The following is a 20,425-nucleotide window of genomic DNA, read 5'->3' as shown; positions in this document are numbered from 1 at the left end:
AATAATAACATCACAGCCTCAACTTTTTTATTTTCACACAACAATATATACCAGCCATTTCTATAACAACAATCCTGTCCCATCAGCAAAATCAAAATCAAAAGTTTCATTTTTTTTCCCCCATCGCAAGTACAAAATCCAGAAGCGATTTCCAAATGGAAAACGTCCTTTTTTTGTGTGTACCTGACTTACCTGTATGCCCTTCAACTTTGGATTTCATCAGATGGAGACTTGCAGTGTTTTTTTTTGTTTTTAAAAAAAAGGCAATTCTGAAAGTTCCTGGCAAGAATTTTGTCTCGTCTACTGGTTTATCAAGAGGTGACCTCATGTTACAAAATTCCATTCCCCAGTACCCGCCCAAAGAAAATACTATCTGTCAGCTGCATGGTTAATAAAGTCCTGTTCCAAGCTTTTATCTCTACAATTACTCATTTCCCCCCTTGAGGCCTGCCTCTCCCTCCCCTGGCACACACATATACACTGTGCAGTGTTCGCTTGTTCATAATCCAGGACTTAAAAATAGTTACATCTCCTATTAAAAAAATAAACACCCATGTACCAACTGCTACAGGAATTTCAAGGGAGCATCTACTTCTGCATGTAACTAGTAGTAGCCCTTGACTTACAACACTTCGTTTAGTGACTGTTCGAAATGAAAAAAAGTGACTTATGTCTATGGATATGTCTAGTTTAATGAAGTCCAGGACTACCTGTACTTCATCACTTTTTTCCTTTTTTGGGGGGGGTCATCAAGTTTTTGACACCTTGCTAGGCGACTGGTGGTACTCGGATATTCCCATATCCCAGTGGTGGCGAACCTATGGCACGGGTGCCAGAGGCGGCACTCAGAGCCCTCTCTGTGGGCACGCATGCCGTTGCCCCGGTCCTAGGCCTTCAGCTGGGTTTTATAAAACCTTTTCACTTTAGGCCTCCGCCGCCGTGTACAAAAAAAAAAAGGTTCAATCAATCAGTCAATTTCAACTTCTCGCGGGAAAAAAAAAGATCTTGCAAAGTTGGGATTGATTGAACTTTTTAGTCCCACCCAATCTGCTGTTATCACCGCAGCCACGCCCACCCAATGGGCCACACCCACCCAATGGGCCATACCCACCCGGCACCCGATGATGAATAAGTGGGTTTTGAGTTGCAGTTTGGGCACTTGGTCTCTAAAAGGTTCGCCATCACTGCCATATCCTAAAAGTGGTACAATGGGTGAAAAGGTTGAAAAGCCCTGGACTAGAAGACCTTCAAGGTCCCTCCCAACTCAGGAAGGAAGGAAGGAAGGAAGGAAGGAAGGAAGGAAGGAAGGAAGGAAGGAAGGAAGGAAGGAAGGAAGGAAGGAAGGAAGGAAGGAATCTTTCCCATGTACACATCTGGTTATTGGACAGGCTAAAAAAAAGGAAGGAATAGCTTGAATCACGCCTGAGAATGAAAGACTACTTTTGAAAGGATTAATCTCCTTTCAAAGAAGCATCACCGAGTATCCTGCCTTTTTCTCTTTGGTTCACATTCAGAAAGAAGGTGAACTCGACCATATTGCAAAATACGCTGAAATGTTGCCAGCTCGTATATCATGAGAAGGATATGAGAAGGATCCGCAAAAACAGATTGTCTCTAGGATGTCATGGAGAAAAGCAGATTGTTGAAAAGTCCCTTGAAACAGAGTTCTCTCCAGCACCATTCCCGAGTCTAACAATGGCTATAACACAACTGCAGATATTTTGACAAAAATGACTGATGAGCCTTAAAGACAAAAAGGAACGGACACAAGAAAAATGCATTTCCTTCCAAGAAAATGTACATCAAAACCTGGCCTGCTAGATCAGGCTAAAGTACAACATTCTTTCTCACAAAATGCAAACCAAATGCTTCTGAATCACTCAGAGAGGATGCAGAAGCCACGAGGACAACTGTCCACAAGAGAACGTGACAAAAAGCACTGAAATCTTCCTAAATCAGGGCGAGGACTGAAGAGAGCAAGAAGGCCCTCCCTCTGTACAGTATAATTCAGCTTTCGGAATGTATTTTTTTCGGAACAACGTCAGATAATGAAGTTTCATTTTGTTGTTCAATCACAAGCCATAAAAAAAACTGTTCATAGAGAAGATGCGGCATCAAAACACACCTTTAAAACAAACAAAAGCAATTGACGCTTTGCAGGTAGTCCTCAACTGATGACTGTAATTGTGCCCGGAATTACGATCATAAATCATGGTGGTTATTAAGCAGGTCACCCTGTGACCATAACCTGATTTGATGACCCTTTTTTGTAGCAGCTGTTAAGTGAATTGTCACAATAGGTAAAGACAGGGATCTTCAAACTTGGTCCTTTTATGACTTGTGGACTTCAACTCCCAGAATTCCTCAGCCAGGCATGCTGGCTGAGGAATTCTGGGAGTTGAAGTCCGCAAGTCATAAAAGGCCAAGTTTGAAGACCCCTGGTTAAAGAGAATCCATTTTCTGCAATGGGGTTTTCTGCCAAAAAAGAGAAAATCAATACAGGCCAGTTGCCAAGCACCCAAAATGCAATCATGTGACCAGGGGCCACAGGGCAGCCATCAGAACTTCGAATCTGGATCATACGTAGCCCTGTGGGGTTCCATCATCACTTTGAACGGTTGCTAAGCAACTAGTCGTACATCGAGGATTGCTTTCAGAGATGAGAGATTTAGCAATTTTTGAGAAAATTATACCCTATTACAGGTAAGTCCTCAACCATTCGTTTAGTGACTGTTCAAAGTTACAACAGCACTGAAAAAAAGTGACTTATGACCAGTACTCACACTTATGATCATTGCAGCATCCCTATGGTCACGTAATCAAAATTCGGATGCTTGGCAACTGACTCATATTTATGACGGTTGCAGTGTCCTGGAAGGGGTCATGTGATTCCCTTTTGCGATCTTCTGACAAGCAAAGTCAATGGGGAAGCCAGATTCACTTAACAAGTGTTTTACTAACTTCACAACTGCAGTGATTCACTTAACAAATGTGGCAAGAAAGGTCATAAAATGGGGCAAAACTCACTTAACAAATGTCCCGCTTAGCAAAAGAAATTTTGGGCTTCGTTGTGGTCGTTGAGGATTACCTGTACATAACCCCATAAACCCTCACCCTCCCTGGTGACAACAATCAAATGAGTCACTTGATGGGCTCCATAGCATTCTAGGGTCCCCAGACCCGTTGGCAGAACCCTGTCTTCGGGATCTTGTGAAAGAGTGCTAAAGTGAGGGCCAATCTTATCTCTACAGGAATTATGTTCTACAGGCAGGGAACCACGACAGAGAAGGCTCTTCTTCTTGGTCATGCCGGATGGAACTCCTTATGAGAGGAGAAGTTATAATCTTCCTAGGACAGGAGTAGGCAACCTTGGCTCTTTTATGACTCGTGGACTTCAACTCCCAGAATTCCTGAGCCAGCCATGCTGAGGGGAAAGGGAGAGGTTTCCAAGCTGAGCCATGCTGGCTCAGGAATTCTGGGAGTTGAAGTCCACGAGTCATAAAAGAGCCAAGGTTGCCTACCCCTGTCCTAGGAGAAGTTATTATAATGTTTGGCTTGAACGGACAAATATTCCCATAAATATAAATGCTCCCAATGTAATCATCATCAATCCCCAAACCTTCTTCCTTTTACATCCAAAATTAAATCCCTTCACCCTGGGCCCTATTCATCAGTCTAGAAATTAAGAAACAAATGCTCCACGTATTTCATTGGCAGAGGTACCTAAAATTTCCAGTTTGCATTGAGAATGAACAACCTGTCAACATCCTTCTAAGAGTTTACATTTTTCACTGGTGAATATGTACACAATGCAAGACTAACACACACACATGCGGTACATCTCGAGTATTCCGCTGGCTTCTCCACTGATGAGTTGTTACTCAAGAGCCTCCTACAAAATAGCTATTACCAAATACAAGGTTTTGAAAACCTAGAGATGTAACACAAGATCTCTCATTTGTAGAATGTCGACGGAGATTCTCAGTCATCCAGGTCATGGTTGTCCCAAAGGTGCTTTTCCAAAAGGCAACTGGACTTTCTTGTTTTTTTTTTCCTTGAAAACATTTGGAAAACTTTGGGGGAAAAGTGCAAAGAAGAGCAACTGAGATGATTAAGGGCCTGGAGACAAAAACATATGAAGAACAGTTGCAAGAATTGGGTATGGCTAGTCTAGAGAAAGGAAGGACAAGGGAAGGACACTCTTCCAGTATTTGAAGAACGGCCACAAAGAGGAGGGGGTCAACTTATTTTCTGAAGCACCAGAGGGCCAGACAAGAAACAATGGATGGAAATTAATCAAGGAGAGAAGCAACCTGGAATTAAGGAGAAACTTCCTAACAGTGAGGACAATTAACCAGTGGAACAGCTTGCCTTCAGAAGTTGTAGGTGCTTCATCACTGGTGGTTTTTAAGAAAAGACTGGACAGCCATCTATCTGAAATGGTATAGTGTCTCCTGCTAGAGCAAGGGGTTGGACTAGAAGACCTCCAAGGTCCCTTCCAGCTCTATTTTGATCGTTGACTGTTCTTGTTCCGCTTCATTGAAAAGGGAAACGTTTTCATGGGGAAAAAAAACAAAAAAGTCCAGTTGCCTTTTGGAAAAGCACCTTTGGGATTCATTTGTAGATTTTTTTCAGGCAGATCATTTAACCTCAGACCTTCTTACAGAAGATTGATTGATTTGACTTGTTGGCTGCCCATCTCGCCTAGAATCATTACCATGATTCATAGTACCACGATTCATAGTCATCCATAAAAAGCTAAGTGATGAAACATTCATTGTGGTGACATCACACAATTTGCTTCTTTGCTATTGTGTCCTGATATTAAGTACCATGGTATCTAGGTACTCAACTGCTTTGAAACTCATCGAATTTGGTATCTAACAACTTTTGACATGAAAAATTTTATTCTAATACTCATTGTTTGTTTGGTACTCGGCGCTTAAGCTAGCACTTGTCACTGTCGACAGCCTTGTGACTCACTACATTATTCTTAATATAGTGGGAAAATTTTGCTTGGTACTCATCATTTTTTGGTGCTCATCACGCCTCCCTGAACCAATTAATAATGATCAAAGATCAAAGATGCAAATCTAATTGTGATGTTGTAATATACATTTCATTAGTCTGGGGTCACTGTGGTAGAATAGAATAGAATAGAATAGAATAGAATAGAATGGAATGGAATGGAATGGAATGGAATGGAATGGAATGGAATAGAATAGAATAGAATAGAATAGAATAGAATAGAATAGAATAGAATAGAATAGAATAGAATAGAATATCATTCTCTTTCAATTTAATATTTATAGTTGCTAATATGGTTTGGGGAAAAATAACATGGTGTAAAGTCTTGAAGTGGTTTTGATCGATATTTCAAGAATGAGGAGCTTTATCAATACACGTACAGTATGGCATCTAGCAAAATATATTACTTTGGTATAATGTAAAGTTGGTACATTCTTAATTTTCAGATCAGGAGTGGTAAAATGGATTTTTGTTTATGAATTCTCTGTTAATCTCTGATTATCTCTGTTTATGAACTGGCTCTTTATCAGTATCGTGGGAAAAAAGACTTATCAAAATTATTCAGTGTAGTCCAGGTTTATTGCTAGGTTACAAAATGAGCTGTTGTTCCTCTTTGCTCTTTCCCTTGTTTTCATTTTCTGTTTATCCTATCGTTTTAAAACACGTGGGCTCCAAAAATATTTTGTTTCAAGTTAAAAAAAGATTACAGTACCTTCTTATTTGTCCTTCTACAGATTTCACTATAAATTAATTTCAGAAACAATGCAACGATTTATATTTACTGGTACCAGCAACAAGAAAAAAAAAGTAATGGAATTCCATTGTGGGAAAATCCCAAATTTCTCTGGGAAAAAGATAAAGGAAACATAATAAAGAAAATATCTAGAGGAAATGGTTGATGTAATTAACATAAACTTCATGGGACTTTCCAAAACCACTAATTGCCTAATTTTAGCTTCAAGTAAATGTTGTCTTTTTAGTTTATTTGGTATTAACAAGGGATTCTTAATCCAATTTAGCAAAGAGATTGTTATTAACATGGGGTTTTGAAAGCAAGCAGATAGCAAAACACAAACGTATTGTATTTTTTTTCTATATCCACACTTCCTCTGAAGAACTAAATACAAGGCTTGTGTTTGGTTCATAGATGCATCTACAAGAGGTAGAAATGATATTTCAATAGAATAAGATGAAAGCTCAATTCTTCAGTATTTATTAGATCCATGATAAGTTCTTCTTGTAATCCATGCCAGGAACCATCTCCAAATCCATCACTTCACAATGTCTGTGTCTACAGTTATAGATACTGTAAACACTGAAAAAAAAATGTTGCTCTTTGTTGTCCTTGAAATGCTCCCATGCTTCTTGCGCTGTTCAAAATTTGCCTTCCTTTCTAGGATTAATCTTCTCCTAAATTTCAGTCCATCTTTATAGATGTAGGAGATGGTCAGGCTGAGTCCGGGGACGGGGTCAAATGTATCATTAGTTTGAAGTCTCCACGTCTCCATTAAGAGAACTAAATCCAGACCTGTGAATTCCATTGATTCTTATCTAGTGCCAATTTGCCTTGAGCGTTAGAAGATCAGATTCTTATGTATAGATAACATGAAATAAACTCGTATTTTTGAACTCCATCCCAACTCCTGATTTTTTGCACCTGACTAATAATAATAATAATAATAATAATAATAATAATAATAAGAAGAAGAAGAAGAAGAAGAAGAAGGAGAAGGAGAAGGAGAAGGAGAAGGAGAAGGAGAAGGAGAAGGAGAAGGAGAAGTTGGAAGGGACCTTGGAGGTCATCTAATCCAACCCCCTGCTCAGGCAGGAAATCCTATATCATTTCGGATAAATGGCTGTCCAGTCTCTTCTTAAAAACGTCCAGTGTTGGAGCATTCCTCGCTTCTGGAGGCAGGTTGTTCCACTGGTTAATTGTTCTCACTGTCAGGAAGTTTCTCCTTAGTTCTAGGTTGCTTCTCTCCTTGATTAGTTTCCATCTGTTGCTTCTTGTCCTACCTTCAGGCGCTTTGGAGAATAGTTTGACCCCCTCTTCTTTGGGGCAGCCCGAGATATTGGAACACTGCTATCATGTCCCCCCTCGTCCTTCTCTTCATTAAACTAGACATACCCAATTCCAGCAACCGTTCCTTATATGTTTTAGCCTCCAGTCCCCTATTCTTGAACTCAGGAAAACAAAGCAGTTTACCATGTTCACTTCTTTGTCATGAATTCTGAATTTACCAAGCACATTGCTTGACATTTCCTTCAATATTTAACATTTTTACTTTCATAACAAGTCTTGGTTTGGGTCCAGTGTCTTCTCCATATCTCAAACTATTCGTGTTTTAATCTCCAATATGGATTCCAGATGTTATCCTTTCCAATCCTATCATTATTTGAATATACTGAATGTATAATTTAAATAGATATGAGATCACTATACATCTTTACTTTATTTCCTTACTCTGTCTATTCTCCAGATGTAGTTCTTAACAGTAGCTTTTGGCTCCCTGTAAGGTTTCCACAGAAGAATATTTGAGCGTTCTGTTACACCCATTAGCCATAATAAGAACCACATTCAGGCATGATTTAATAAGTCAAAGGCCTTGATGTACACAAGAAGCAATATCTCTTGCTCTCTAAATCATCCATTTTATGTTAGTTTTCATTTTGCTCAGCCTCTTTTGAAACCAGTCTGTTTAATGCAGAGGTCTCCAACTCTTCTATTATCATGGAACTACCAAGAAGAAAAACATACTTCCACCAATATTGGCAAGAGAAGTTACTGAATATAAACAGGAAACCATATTCACTAGCACTGATGATGTTACCTAGTTGGTTAATAAAATATCTGCAAGGAAACAAACAAGCTCAGAGAGCACCAAGGACTCCACAGTTCAACCTTTAGCTATATATTCTCTTCTACTGAATATCTATGGAGAGTCATCCAGGTCATGGTTGTCCCCAAAGGTGATTTTTCAAGAGGCAACTGGACTTTCTTGTTTTTCTTTGAAGACACATTTCGCTACTCATCCAAGAAGCTTCTGAAGTGCTGAAGAAGCTTCTTGGATGAGAAGCAAAACATCTTCAAAGAAAAACAAGAAAGTCCAGTTGCCTCATGAAAAAGCGCCTTTGGGTCTTCTACTACAGGGCTTTTGAACCAGTGGTACGGGTACCACCTGTGGTACATTGGCACCTGGTAGGTGGTACGCGACGATTCTAGAAAAGTGGTAGCGGGGGAGGGGAATGAGCTGAACCAGTGGCAGCACCGCACAAGCCTGAGTGAGAGATGGCTGGAGCTGCAGGGCTGTCAGGGCTCAGCGGAAGCGCCAGGATCAGCACCAGGCTCCAGCTGGAGCTCGGCACTGATCCTGGCGCTTCTGCTGAGCCCAAAAGAAGCGCTGATCAACTGGAATGTTGCAGCATCTCCAGGGTCTTGTGATTTACATTCAGATGTTTGGCAACTGATTCATATTTATGACGGTCACAGTGTCCCAGGGTCATGTGAAGTGACCAAAACTTGCTGCAACCACCCAGCAGACGGGGGGAATAAAAACCAAACACCCCCCCACCCCACCCCCGCAGCAAATCCTCAACAGAAATGCTCACAACAATGGAAACCTCGGATAGGAGGAAGAGCGCCACCGGCCGGGCAGGCAGGTGTCTTGCTCGGCTGTGGCTTGGGGGGCACTTTTTTCAGTGCCATTGTAACTTCGAACAGTCACTAAGTGAACTGTTGTAAGTCGAGGACTACCTGTACTTTATCACTTTTTTCCTTTTTTGGGGGGGGTCATCAAATTTTTGACACCTTGCTAGGCGACTGGTGGTACTCGGATGTTGCCATATCCTAAAAGTGGTACAATAGGTGAAAAGGTTGAAAAGTCCTGTTCTACTGAATGATCAATTTATTTATTGTACATTTCTACACAGTTTCTAACTTCTCTTGTAATATAAACGTGATGCTTACATTGACAATTATAGTGATGTTTAGGTCCCTTTGCATTCCTTTCAAAAATTGTTTTATACTCTGAATACCAATCTACTTTGATTAAGGTGCTTTTTCAAGGAAGACTTACCTGTAAGGATCTTTAGGGTCCTTGGCGTCACAGACGTCAGCATGCCCATGGCAAACACAGCGCCCTCCGATGCTGATATCTTTGATGCTGTAGTAATACTAGAAAATCAGAAGTTCCTTCGTCAGTTTGCAAAAAATGCATTCTCCCTAACGTGAGAAAATCAAGAGCATAAATATTCACTCAAGAGTGAAGCTAGTCTTGGTTGGACAATCAAGTAAGTATTTTAGAAGTAAAGAAGACCAGCACTCACAGCTTGGTTGTGCTTGGTGATCCCCCAACCTGGCGATTTAGGTGGTGGGCTAAGGCTGCAAGATTATAATGGCCAGACAGCAAGGTCACCATTATGACAAAACAACTTTAGGATGACATCATGGAATTGCCATCAGCTTTACACCAAAAAAGGTAAAAAGAAACAGAAGTGACTGAGGGCTGAAAAATATTACAGGTAGTCCTTGACTTATGACGACAGTTGAGCCTGGAAAATCTGTTGCTAAGTATGCAGTCTTTAAATGAGTCATGAGCCCTTTTTTTGTGTCATTAAGCCAATCACTATAATCATTAAGCAAATCATGTAGTTGTTAAGCAAATCCGCCTTCCCCCATTAACTTTGCTTGGTGGACGCTAACCGGGAGAGTTGCAAATGACTATCATGTGAAAACCAGATACATTGCAACCATCATAAATACATGCCGGTTTACAAGTGCCCAAATTTTGATCATGGGATTGCAGGGGCCTGCGATGTTTGGCAAGTGCAAGGAGTGGTCATCAGTCACTTTGAACTCTGAACCGTCATTAAACAAACGGCCGTAAGTCAAGGGCTACATTACTGTATGTACAAATGTCAATATGGTCTGATTAATCTTATTTTATAACATCCTGAAAAACTGTTACCTGCTCGCTTTGATTAGAAATTGACAAAGGCACTGAAATAGTTACATCTTCCAGTCTTTTTCTTTATTTTTTTTCTTCATTGATTAGATTTTTATCCGGGCCTTTATTACTTTATCAATTACTTAAGGCAGTGAACAAACATAAAACTCCCTCTTTCTTCTATTACAGTGGTTCTCAACCTGTGGGTCGGGACCCCATTTGGGGTTGATCGACTATTTCACGGGGGTCGCCAAGCAAGGCTGTCTGCCATTTTTTTTGTCCTTTTTTTCTCCCTTTTCCGGCGGGTGCCTTACCTCCCTTGGGCTGGGCCAGCTGGTGGTCGGCCTGCTCCGTCTCTGCCGCTTGCCAGCTATGCCTCAGCCGGCGCAGGGGGCGGAACCACGCATGCGCGGCGCTCCCGGGCAGGGAAAGTCCTCGACTTACGACCGGTTGGGTAGTCCTTGACTTACGACCGGTTTAGTCCTTGACTTACGACCGGTTTAGTCCTCGACTTACGACCGGTTGGGGTCGCGGCATTAAAAAGGTTGAGAACCACTGTTCTATTATCCTCGTAACAACAACCCTGTGAGGAAGGTTGGGTTGGAAGAGATTGGCCCAAAGTCACCCAGTAGTCACCTGAAGCAGGACTAGAACTCACAGTCTCCTGGTGACTGGCCCCAAATAACCAGCCAGTTTTCATGCCTGAGGCGGCACTAGAACTCACCGTCTCCTGGTGACTGGCCCAAAGTTACCCAGCCGGCTTTCATACTTAAGGCAAGACTAGAATTTACAGTCTCCTGGTGACTGGCCCCAAATAACCAGCCAGTTTTCATGCCTGAGGTGGCACTAGAACTCACCGTCTCCTGGTTTGTAGACCACAACCTTAACCACTTACACCAAAATGGCTTGTGGTGCTCTTTCAAAGCAGTTGGTTTATAATTACATTAATTTCTCATCCATCTCCAGAAACAGCTGGACTCGTGGCAGTGACTAGGTCAGGGGTAGGCAACCTTGGCTCTTTTATGACTCGTGGACTTCAACTCCCAGAATTCCTGAGCCAGCATGGCTGGCTCAGGAATTCTGGGAGTTGAAGTCCACGAGTCATAAAAGAGCCAAGGTTGCCTACCCCTGGACTAGGTTGACAATTCAAATGAAATTTAGAAGCATCTTACCCTCCTGGTCACCGTGGGATCCCTCAAGGCCTTCCCCATCAGGTGTCCAAGCAGAGTGTTGGTTCTCAAGAAGCGCAACCGAATATTCGTCGCTTTGGTGAAATTCCGCAGAAGAGGGGAATACGAGAAATTCATGGCTCCTGGACGCCCATTCACCAAGGAAACGACAATCTGTAGAAGGATTCCACATCCCAGAGGGAAGTTTTAAAATGCAAATTTCAGTTGGATTTTTTTCCCCAGGCTTTCTTTTTAACGTTAAGAAAACCAAACTTTTATTACATATACAGCTTTTTAATCACTACTTACAAAAATATACTCACTCTTTTTTAATGTAGGTCGCGTTTGCTCACAAAAATACATTGCGCAACGTGTACCATAAAAATACAGTTCATAAAACAAAGTACTTTGTTCGGGCAATCACTCCCTAAACCCCCCGACTTGGCTAGAAATCTCTCTCCAGAAATTCTGACTAACGTTCAGTAGCTAATGGCAGAAAACAGCATGGCTAGATAGCTACCCTTTATTACAAAAGGGGGCCTACGTCTTAGAAGATCAGACTACAGATGGTCCTCGACTTACGATCACAAAGATTTCCATTGCAAAGCAAGGCGGCTGTTAAGTGAATTTTGCCCCATTTTAAAATCACTTTGGCCACAACTGCTAAGTCTATCACTGCAGGTGTTTAGTTGCTGGAATTGGGTATGTCTAGTTTAATGAAGAGAAGGACGAGGGGGGACATGACAGCAGTGTTCCAATATCTCAGGGGCTGCCACAAAGAAGAGGGAGTCAAGCTATTCTCCAAAGCACCCAAAGACAGGACAAGAAGCAACAGATGGAAACTAATCAAGGAGAGAAGCAACCTAAAACTAAGGAGAAACTTCCTGACAGTTAGAACAATTAACCAGCGGAACAACCTGCCTCCAGAAGCAGTGAATGCTCCAACACTGGAAGTTTTTAAGAAGAGATTGGACAGCCATTTGTCCGAAATGGTATAGGGTTTCCCGCCTGAGCAGGGGGTTGGATTAGATGACCTCCAAGGTACCTTCCAACGATGATGATGATGATGATGATGATGATGATAATCAGCCTTCCCCTTTCAACCGACATAAATACAGGCCAGTTGCCAAGTGTCGCAATTTTAACTAGGGGGGAACGCTGCAACGGTTGTAAGTGTGAAAACCGGTCATTAAGTCACCTTTTGCACTGCTGTTGTAACTTCAAATGATCACTAAATGAATGGTTGTAAGTCAAGGGCTACCTATATTATGGATCACATGACTCAAGAATCATTTTTTCTAATCCCCCCCCCCCTTTTTTTGAAGATGGGAACTATATCAGCTCTTTCCAGTTCCCCAGTGCTCCAGGATCTTTCAAAGATACAGTTCAGTGGTTCTGAGAGCACATCTGCCAGTTCCTTGAGAACCTCGGGGTGTAATCCATCTGGTCCTGGTGATTTGAATTTGTCTAGGGTGGACAGGTGCTCACTTACCATTTTCTTGCCTATCTTAAGTTGTGTTTCTATTCTGTTTTTTTACGATACTGTTGTCTGAAATGGTATATGGTTTCCTGCCTGACAAGAGGGTTGGACTAGAAGACCTCCAGGGTCCCTTCCAACTCTGTTATTCTATTCTATTCTATTCTATTCTATTCTATTCTATTCTATTCTATTCTATTCTATTCCATTCAACAGGATGGATGGATGGATGGATGGATGGATGGATGGATGGATAACATGGTATCACATGGTATCAACCTCAGTTTAAGTCCTATGAATTTTTCTCCTCCCTTCTCAAGGAACTTTTAACTGTTCTTTTCCTACTTTGAATCTGTCCGTCCGTCCATCCATCCATCCTCTCTCTCTCTCTCTCTCTCTTTCTTTCTTTCTTTCTTTCTTTCTTTTTTCTTTCTCTCTTTCTTTCTCTTTCTTTCTTTCTTTCTTTCTTTCTTTCTTTCTTTCTTTCTTTCTTTCTTTCTTTCTTTCTTTCTTTCTTGCCACCTTTAGTCCTCCCTCTCTTACTTCTGCTTTCCCCTTCCCATTGTCCCTCAAGGGATCAGATGTGTCTTCCTTCACCCTTCCTTCTGGTTGCGAGCAACTGGCTGGCACCATGTCCCTCTTTATTCTTTAATCTCTCTCCCAATGTCACCTCCCATCCACACAAATACCTCACCCTACCACCACCTCAAGATCTCAGAAAGAAGAAGAGGAAGAACTTCCGTTTCTTCTTTGGCAGAAACTAGACAGATTCCTCTGCTTTCTGTCGTTTCTACTACCATCACCATCATCCACTGTATCAAAAGAATGAAAAACTATTTGTTCGGCACAGACACAGAAAATACAGAGGGAAAAGGAAGGGATTGAAAATGCGTATTTTGGTGCCAATAAAAATTGACTAATTCTTTCCTGAATGTGAAATATCATCAGTAATTTTTTTTTAACTCTGACTAATCTTTTGCTCTTCTTATCCTATCCTATTCTTGGATTTAGGAATAATACAAAATGAAAGGAAGTGTCTCATACGTTAACGGCTGGTTTGGATATACTTCCAGCCTTTCTTTCTTTCTTTCTTTCTTTCTTTCTTTCTTTCTTTCTTTCTTTCTTTCTTTCTTTCTTTCTTTCTCTTTCTTTCTTTCTTTTTCTTTCTCTCTCTCTTTCTTCTTTCTTTCTCTATCTATCTATCTATCTATCTATCTATCTATCTATCTATCTATCTATCTATCTATCTATCTTATTGATTTATATCAAAACCCCATCTCGTATATGTGATTCTGTGTGGCTTACAATAAAAATAGATTAAAAAACTACATAAAGACACATAAAATACATACGTAAAAAAAGACACAGGGTAGCTAAATTATAAATCAACCATTTACACAGCCAGAAGACAAGGGCTGCACACTTGGGCACAAAATCAAGTTTTTAGTGCTTGAGGAAGGCCAGCAAGGTTGAGGGTCAATCTGATTTCTCGAAGAATTATATTCCAGAGAGCAGACGCCATGGTAGAAAAAGGCTTCCTTCCAAACATAGACTAATTTATTTCACGAATGAAGACATTTCAACTTTTATCAGCATGAGGGGGGCGCAATGGCTCGGCGGTTAAAGATGCTGAGCTTGTCAACCAGAAAGCTGAGAGCCCAGGTTCAAGAACTGGGCGCTGCACGATGGGATGAGCTCCCGTTATTTTCCCCAGATCCTGCTTGCCAGAGCAATTTGAAAGCATGCAAATGCGAATAGAAAGTTGGACCATAAGAAAGGCTGAGCGCCAAAGAATGGAGGCCTTTGAACTATGGTGCTGGAGAAGACTCCTGCGAGTCCCCTGGACTGCCAGGCGATCAAACCGGTCAGTCCTAGAGGAGATCAACCCTGACTGCTCCTTAGAAGGCCAGATCCTGAAGTTGAAACTCAAGGACTTTGGTCACCTAATGAGAAGGAAGGACTCCCTGGAGAAGAGCCTAATGCTGGGAAAGATGGAGGGCAATAGAAGAAAGGGACGACAGAGAATGAGGTGGCTGGATGGAGTCACTGAAGCAGTAGGCGTGAGCTTAAATAGACTCCAGAAGATGGTAGAGGACAGGAAGGCCTGGAGGAACGTTGTCCATGGGGTTGCGATGGGTCGGACACGACTTTGCAACTAACAACAACAACAACAAATAGGTACCACTTCGGTGGGAAGGTAATAGTGTTCCGTGCACCTCAGCAATATAGCCATGCTGGCCACATGACGACAAAAGTGTCTTCAGACGATGCTGTCTCCCTCAGCTAAGAAAAACAGAGATGAACACAGAAACGACTAGAAAGGGAAAACCTTTACCTTTTTTTCCAGCATTATGCATTATTTAAAATATATACGATCAATTATTTCATCATCCAACTTTTCAGCTAAGATGGCGAGAAGGATTTGAAGTAATTAAAAATCCTTGGAAAAAAATAAATCCCCATGTCTTTCCAGTTTTATTTTGAGATGTCAGATTTCTGGGAATGTTTCTAGTAGGGTAAAAATCCATTTGATTTTTCATCTGGAAATAATTTGTCTATAGGGTCGGATTAATTCAATTCTTATGTGCTTCTTTAAAGCTTAGGGTAAATTATTTTCTCATCTCACTCCACTGCACAGCAGAGCTGGCAGATAAATCATAACTATTCTGGCTTTATAGATGAGGCAACTGGGGATGAAAAATAAACTTGTGAGCAATGTTTTAGATTACAGATCAGAACTGTGGCTCAGGGTCTAATATTAATTTCATGAGTTCTCACAGTTCATGATAAATGTGGCTTCAAATTCAACAATCGTTCCAGATAGACGAAAACAAAATATTAAAGAATAATACAGGAAAACTTTAATTTTATAGGTAAGTGTTTTTCAGCTTCGGCAACTTTAAGATCTGTGGACTTCAACACCCAGAATTCTGGGAGTTGAAGTCGAAACATCTTTTAAGTTGCCAAGATTAAGAAACAACATTAAAGATTAACTGAAGTAAGGAATTACATTGGAATCAAAGGTCTAATAAAGTGAATTTCCATATAATGACCATCTGGCTATGACACATGTCACCCCACTGATCAGGGTAGATTGAGCTGATCTGACTGGCTAGATGTATGTCCCTCGTGAAGTTGTGCATATAACCCTGATTGACACAATATACACAATCTGGATCCAGTTTCACAATTTGTGCAACGACATCATTTACACAGATTACTTCATTAACAAAATTGAGTTGCAACATTTTTCAAAGAGGCAACAATGCAAAATTTACAGAAATGATATACAGGTAGTCCTTGACTTACGTCCGGTTTCTTAGCAACCGCTCAAATTTATGACAGATCTTCCTAGGGGGGGTACTTTCCACCCAGTTCCAAACTTCCAATGGGCCTCACACTGCTATGATCGTGTGAATCCACTTCGAGTGCATGGCAACTGACCCATATTTGGTATAGGGTTTGTATAGGGCAGGGGTAGGCAACCTTGGTTCTTTTATGACTCGTGGACTTCAACTCCCAGAATTCCTGAGCCAGCCATGCTGAGGGGAAAAAGAGAGGTTTCCAAGCTGAGCCATGCTGGCTCAGGAATTCTGGGAGTTGAAGTCCACGAGTCATAAAAGAGCCAAGGTTGCCTACCCCTGGTATAGGAGTTCCTTCCTGAGCAGGGGGTTGGACTAGAAGACCTCTAAGGTCCCTTCCAACTCTGTTACTCTGTTATTTACTGCTGTTTGCAGCATCCTACAGTCATGTGACCATATTTTACAACTTTTTCGGTTTATGTATCGTCATAAGTTGGGGACTACCTATAAATTAGCCACAGATTGTGATGTAGGATATTCTTTCATAAAATTAATCTCACCACAGCCCATGTCTAATTGGCACGTTAGGCCGAACTACCACCAAGCTTACAAGATTGTGAAACCACAGTCAGTCTTTTTAAGGAATATCTGCAGATGTATGTCTCAGCATCAAACATTTGTGAATGTTTAGCACTTAATTTGATAAATGCTATAACCCAGGTTTATATCTTTAATGCTATTGAACATTTAAAAATGACAAAACTGCTATGACAAGCAGCCATCCATCTGGAATTATGTGTTTCAGTTCTTCTCCACAAAGACATGTGTTTGCCTCCGTAAAGACAATACAGGTAGTCCTCATCTTACAACAGGTTGATTAGTGACCATTTGAAGTTATTAATGGCACTGAAAAAAGTGACTTATGACCCTTTTCCCACTTATGACCTTTGCAGCATCCACATGGTCACATGATCAAAATTTAGATGCTGGGCAACTGACTCATGTTTACGACGGTCCCGGGGTCATGTGATCCCCTTTTGCAACCTTCTGAATAACAAAGCCAATGGGGAAGCCAGATTCACTTAACAACCATGTTCCTAACTTAACAACTGCAGTGATTCACTTAACAATTGTGGCAAGAAAAGCTGCAAAATGGGGCGAAACTCACTTAACAGCAATCTTGCTTAGCAGCAGAAATCTTGTGGTTTCAATTGTGGTCGTAGGTCGAGGACTACCTCTATTTTGCTTTGTGAGGAAGGATGCCTGCAACTGTACGATATCTTTTTTTTTTTTTTTGCTATACATCCCATCTCTTCCCCCAATTCTCAGTAGGATTTGCCAGCTGGAACACAGCATTTAACACAGATGGAACAATTCTGCCAGCAGGATTCAAAATTACGGTAGAATTTAGCAACAGGATGCAAGAAGTGCAAAATCCCACAGTCTATTATCAGCTTCAGAAAGCTCAAAACATGATTAAAAGGTAAAGTTCACGAGACTGGAAAAAGCAAGAAAATCAGCTATCTGCTAAGAAGAAGAAGGAAAAAATGTTGTTGCTGAATATATTCTTGTTATTTAACCGTTTAGTTGTGTCCGACTCTTGGCGACTTTATAGGCAACTGCTTTCAGTGCCACCCTTGTCGAGTGCAGCTTCTTTCAATTGTTGGTTGTGCATCTTTGTGTCAGATTTGATGTTATCAAGCCAGCCTATTCTTTGCTTGCCCCTTCTTCTTATTCCACTAACCCAGAGGTAGGCAACATTGGCTCTTTTATGACTTGTGGACTTCAACGCCCAGAATTCCTGAGTCAGCATGGCTCAGTTTGGAAACCTCTCCCTTTCCCCTCAGCATGGCTGGCTGAGGAATTCTGGGAGTTGAAGTCCACGAGTCATAAAAGAGCCAAGGTTGCCTACCCCTGCCCTAACCATTCCAAGTATCACAACCTTCTCCAATGAATTTGCAAGCATGACAGCGCTAAAGTAAAAATTTTTCCTTTAATTTTTCTTCCAGGCATGAAATTAGATCCTTATTATACAACTTGGAACACTCTCATCCTTTGCTTCTGTAACATTTAGATCTGTTGCTAAAAATTACATTTAGGAGAAGTCTGGGGAATATTTGAAGACTACTTGAACAAGAAACCAAAGCTTGGGTAGAACATATATATCCCACAGAAGACTGGGGTATAAATTTAATCAATAAGCAAATAGACTTCCAACAGTTTCTAGGTGGAATTTCTACAATATTCCTTATTGATTGCTGCATGCCAGACCCAATATTTTAATTTTTCCTGCCTCTTCTTTCTACTGCCCTCCTACCTTAAGTACTTTTCGAACTTTGTTTCATAAATCTTAACTAAAACCTAGTCAGACAAATCTTTTTTATACCGAATGTATAGACAAAAAAAGGGATTGTGCGTGATTTCAAATTAAGCACAGAAACTGAACTCATATATTCACCTGTCAAACTCTTACTTCACTCCCAGACAGAAATAAGTATCATGAAATCTATGAACATTCAGTCCAATCCATCACACCAAGAAGAATGTAATGCAAATGTTGTCAAGATTGAATCACTAATCAACTTGCCATAGAAAAGGAGGGAGGGGTAGAAAGTGCAGGGGGGGAGATACGATTCCAAGAAGCTGTTCACGGTCCACGAGAACCTGCAGGAATGCCAAGGTTACTAATGCAGGTGTGCTTGACAGAGAAGTGGACCGTTCCCCTAACAAGCCAAAGTTTTTTGATTGGACAATGTGAGCACCCAGTGGGTGGGGGCAAGGGACGCTACTGGGTAGGCAACCTTGACTCTTTTATGACTCGTGGACATCAACTCCCAGAATTCCTGAGCCAAGGTTGCCTACCCCTAACCTAGGCAGATTTTCAGGCGGGAAAACCAGAGTTGGTTTTGCTTCTTCAATTCCGAGACGTGTATTCAATAATGTTTTATATTTATGGCACTCCAAAGCCTTGAAGGTTCCATTTTTGGGTTTGTTAGTTGGACAGTCGACTAATGTATGTATAGGTAGTCCTCGACTTACAACAGTTCATTTAGTGACCTTTCAAAGTTACGCCCCTGAAAAAAGTGACCGATGACCATTTTTCACACTTATGACCACTGCAGCATCCCCATGGTCACCTGATCAAACTTCAGATACTTGGCAACTGACTCATATTTGTGACGGTTGCCATGTCACGGGGGTCACTTTTTGCGACCTTTTGACAAGCAAAGTCAAGGGGGAAGCCAGATTCACTTAACAACAATGTCACTAACTTAACAACTGATTCACTTGACAACTGTGGTAAGAACAGTTGTGTAAAGGGGCAAAATTGACTTAAATGTTTCACTTAGCAACAGAAATTTTGGGCTCAATTGTGGTCGTAAGTCGAGAACTACCTGTAATCTAATCCTATCGCTTTAAATATAGAACTTGAATTAGAAAAGCGATTAAAGCTACTTACCTCCCCGTTTTCCAAGGGCACAATGCGGGAATATTCAGTGGTACAAATAACATCATCATCTTTGGTAATCTTCTCTGTGCTCTTCAGGCCAAATTTCTCTAAGCAATCTCTCCTGGAAGCTATTGAGTGCAGATGACAAGATTTACAATCTGGAAGGGTGTGATTTGCCCCAAAATAATTTATAACACTTTGCATGTATAGAGAATTTTCCAACAATGAAAGGCCTTTGCATGTATCACTAAGTGTCAGGCATGAAGAATCAGGACTACCCATTAATTTCCAATTAAGCTGGTTTATTATTTATTTCAGGGGCCTATACACCAAAAAAAAAAATCTAGTCATCTAATGGTCAACATTAAAAGTCAGCATAATTGGAGATAGAACAGTGTCAACAGAATTCAAGGGGGATTGGACTTAGATTGTAAGGACTCTAGGCTGATCATTTGCTTGACAAATCTTCTTTTTCTACACTAAGGTGTTTATCCTAGTAAGAATATATAGCTGAAAGGCTGAGACCAGTGGTAGGATTCAAATAGGTGAACAACCAGTTCTCTGTGTGGATGCGGCTTCCTGAAGTCCATTGTGGGCCTGGGCAACAAAAAATTAGCTACCAGTTCTGCCGAAGTGGTGTGAACTGGCTGAATCTCACCACTGGCTGAGACAATGGCACATTTAAAGTCTCCTAAATGAAATTCTGGCAGTGGAAAAAAGCAAAGGAAAAATCAAAATTTTCCTTTTCTCTTACTCGTGTACTTCAACTCCCAGAATTCCTGAGCCAGCCATGCTGAGGGGAAAGGGAGAGGTTCCAAGTTCAGCCATGCTGGCTCAGGAACTCTGGGAGTTGAAGTCCACGAGTCATAAAAGAGCCAAGGTTGCCTACCCCTGGTTTAGGATAAACTGGAAAATGAAAATGGAGCATTGAGATTTTTTTGTTTTGTTTTTAAGTGCCATGAGAACTTCTTGTGATGTTGCTACCAGACCAAATCCTTAAAAAAATAGGTCCATCTTCTACAAAGCTGGAACAATACAAATTACTGCCTGAG

General features: G+C 41.1%; 1 protein-coding gene across 1 annotated transcript in view; it reads right to left on the bottom strand.

The window, feature by feature from the left end:
• Nucleotides 1-19,501, bottom strand: part of LOC107298950 (laminin subunit alpha-5) — a gene marked incomplete at both ends in the record, with an annotated part of 30,464 nt that extends 10,963 nt beyond the window's left edge. The window contains 3 exons of the mRNA XM_015828306.1: nt 9,105-9,202; nt 11,147-11,317; nt 19,383-19,501. Of these exons, the coding sequence (XP_015683792.1) occupies nt 9,105-9,202; nt 11,147-11,317; nt 19,383-19,501 (388 nt within the window). The remainder of the gene's footprint in view (nt 1-9,104; nt 9,203-11,146; nt 11,318-19,382) is intronic.
• Between the last annotated feature and the right edge of the window lie 924 nt (nt 19,502-20,425).

The sequence above is a fragment of the Protobothrops mucrosquamatus genome, unplaced genomic scaffold, assembly GCF_001527695.2.
Source record: "Protobothrops mucrosquamatus isolate PMUCROS unplaced genomic scaffold, P.Mucros_1.0 scaffold4391, whole genome shotgun sequence".
Taxonomy (NCBI): Eukaryota; Metazoa; Chordata; class Lepidosauria; order Squamata; family Viperidae; genus Protobothrops; species Protobothrops mucrosquamatus.
This window is presented reverse-complemented; position numbering and strand designations above follow the sequence as displayed.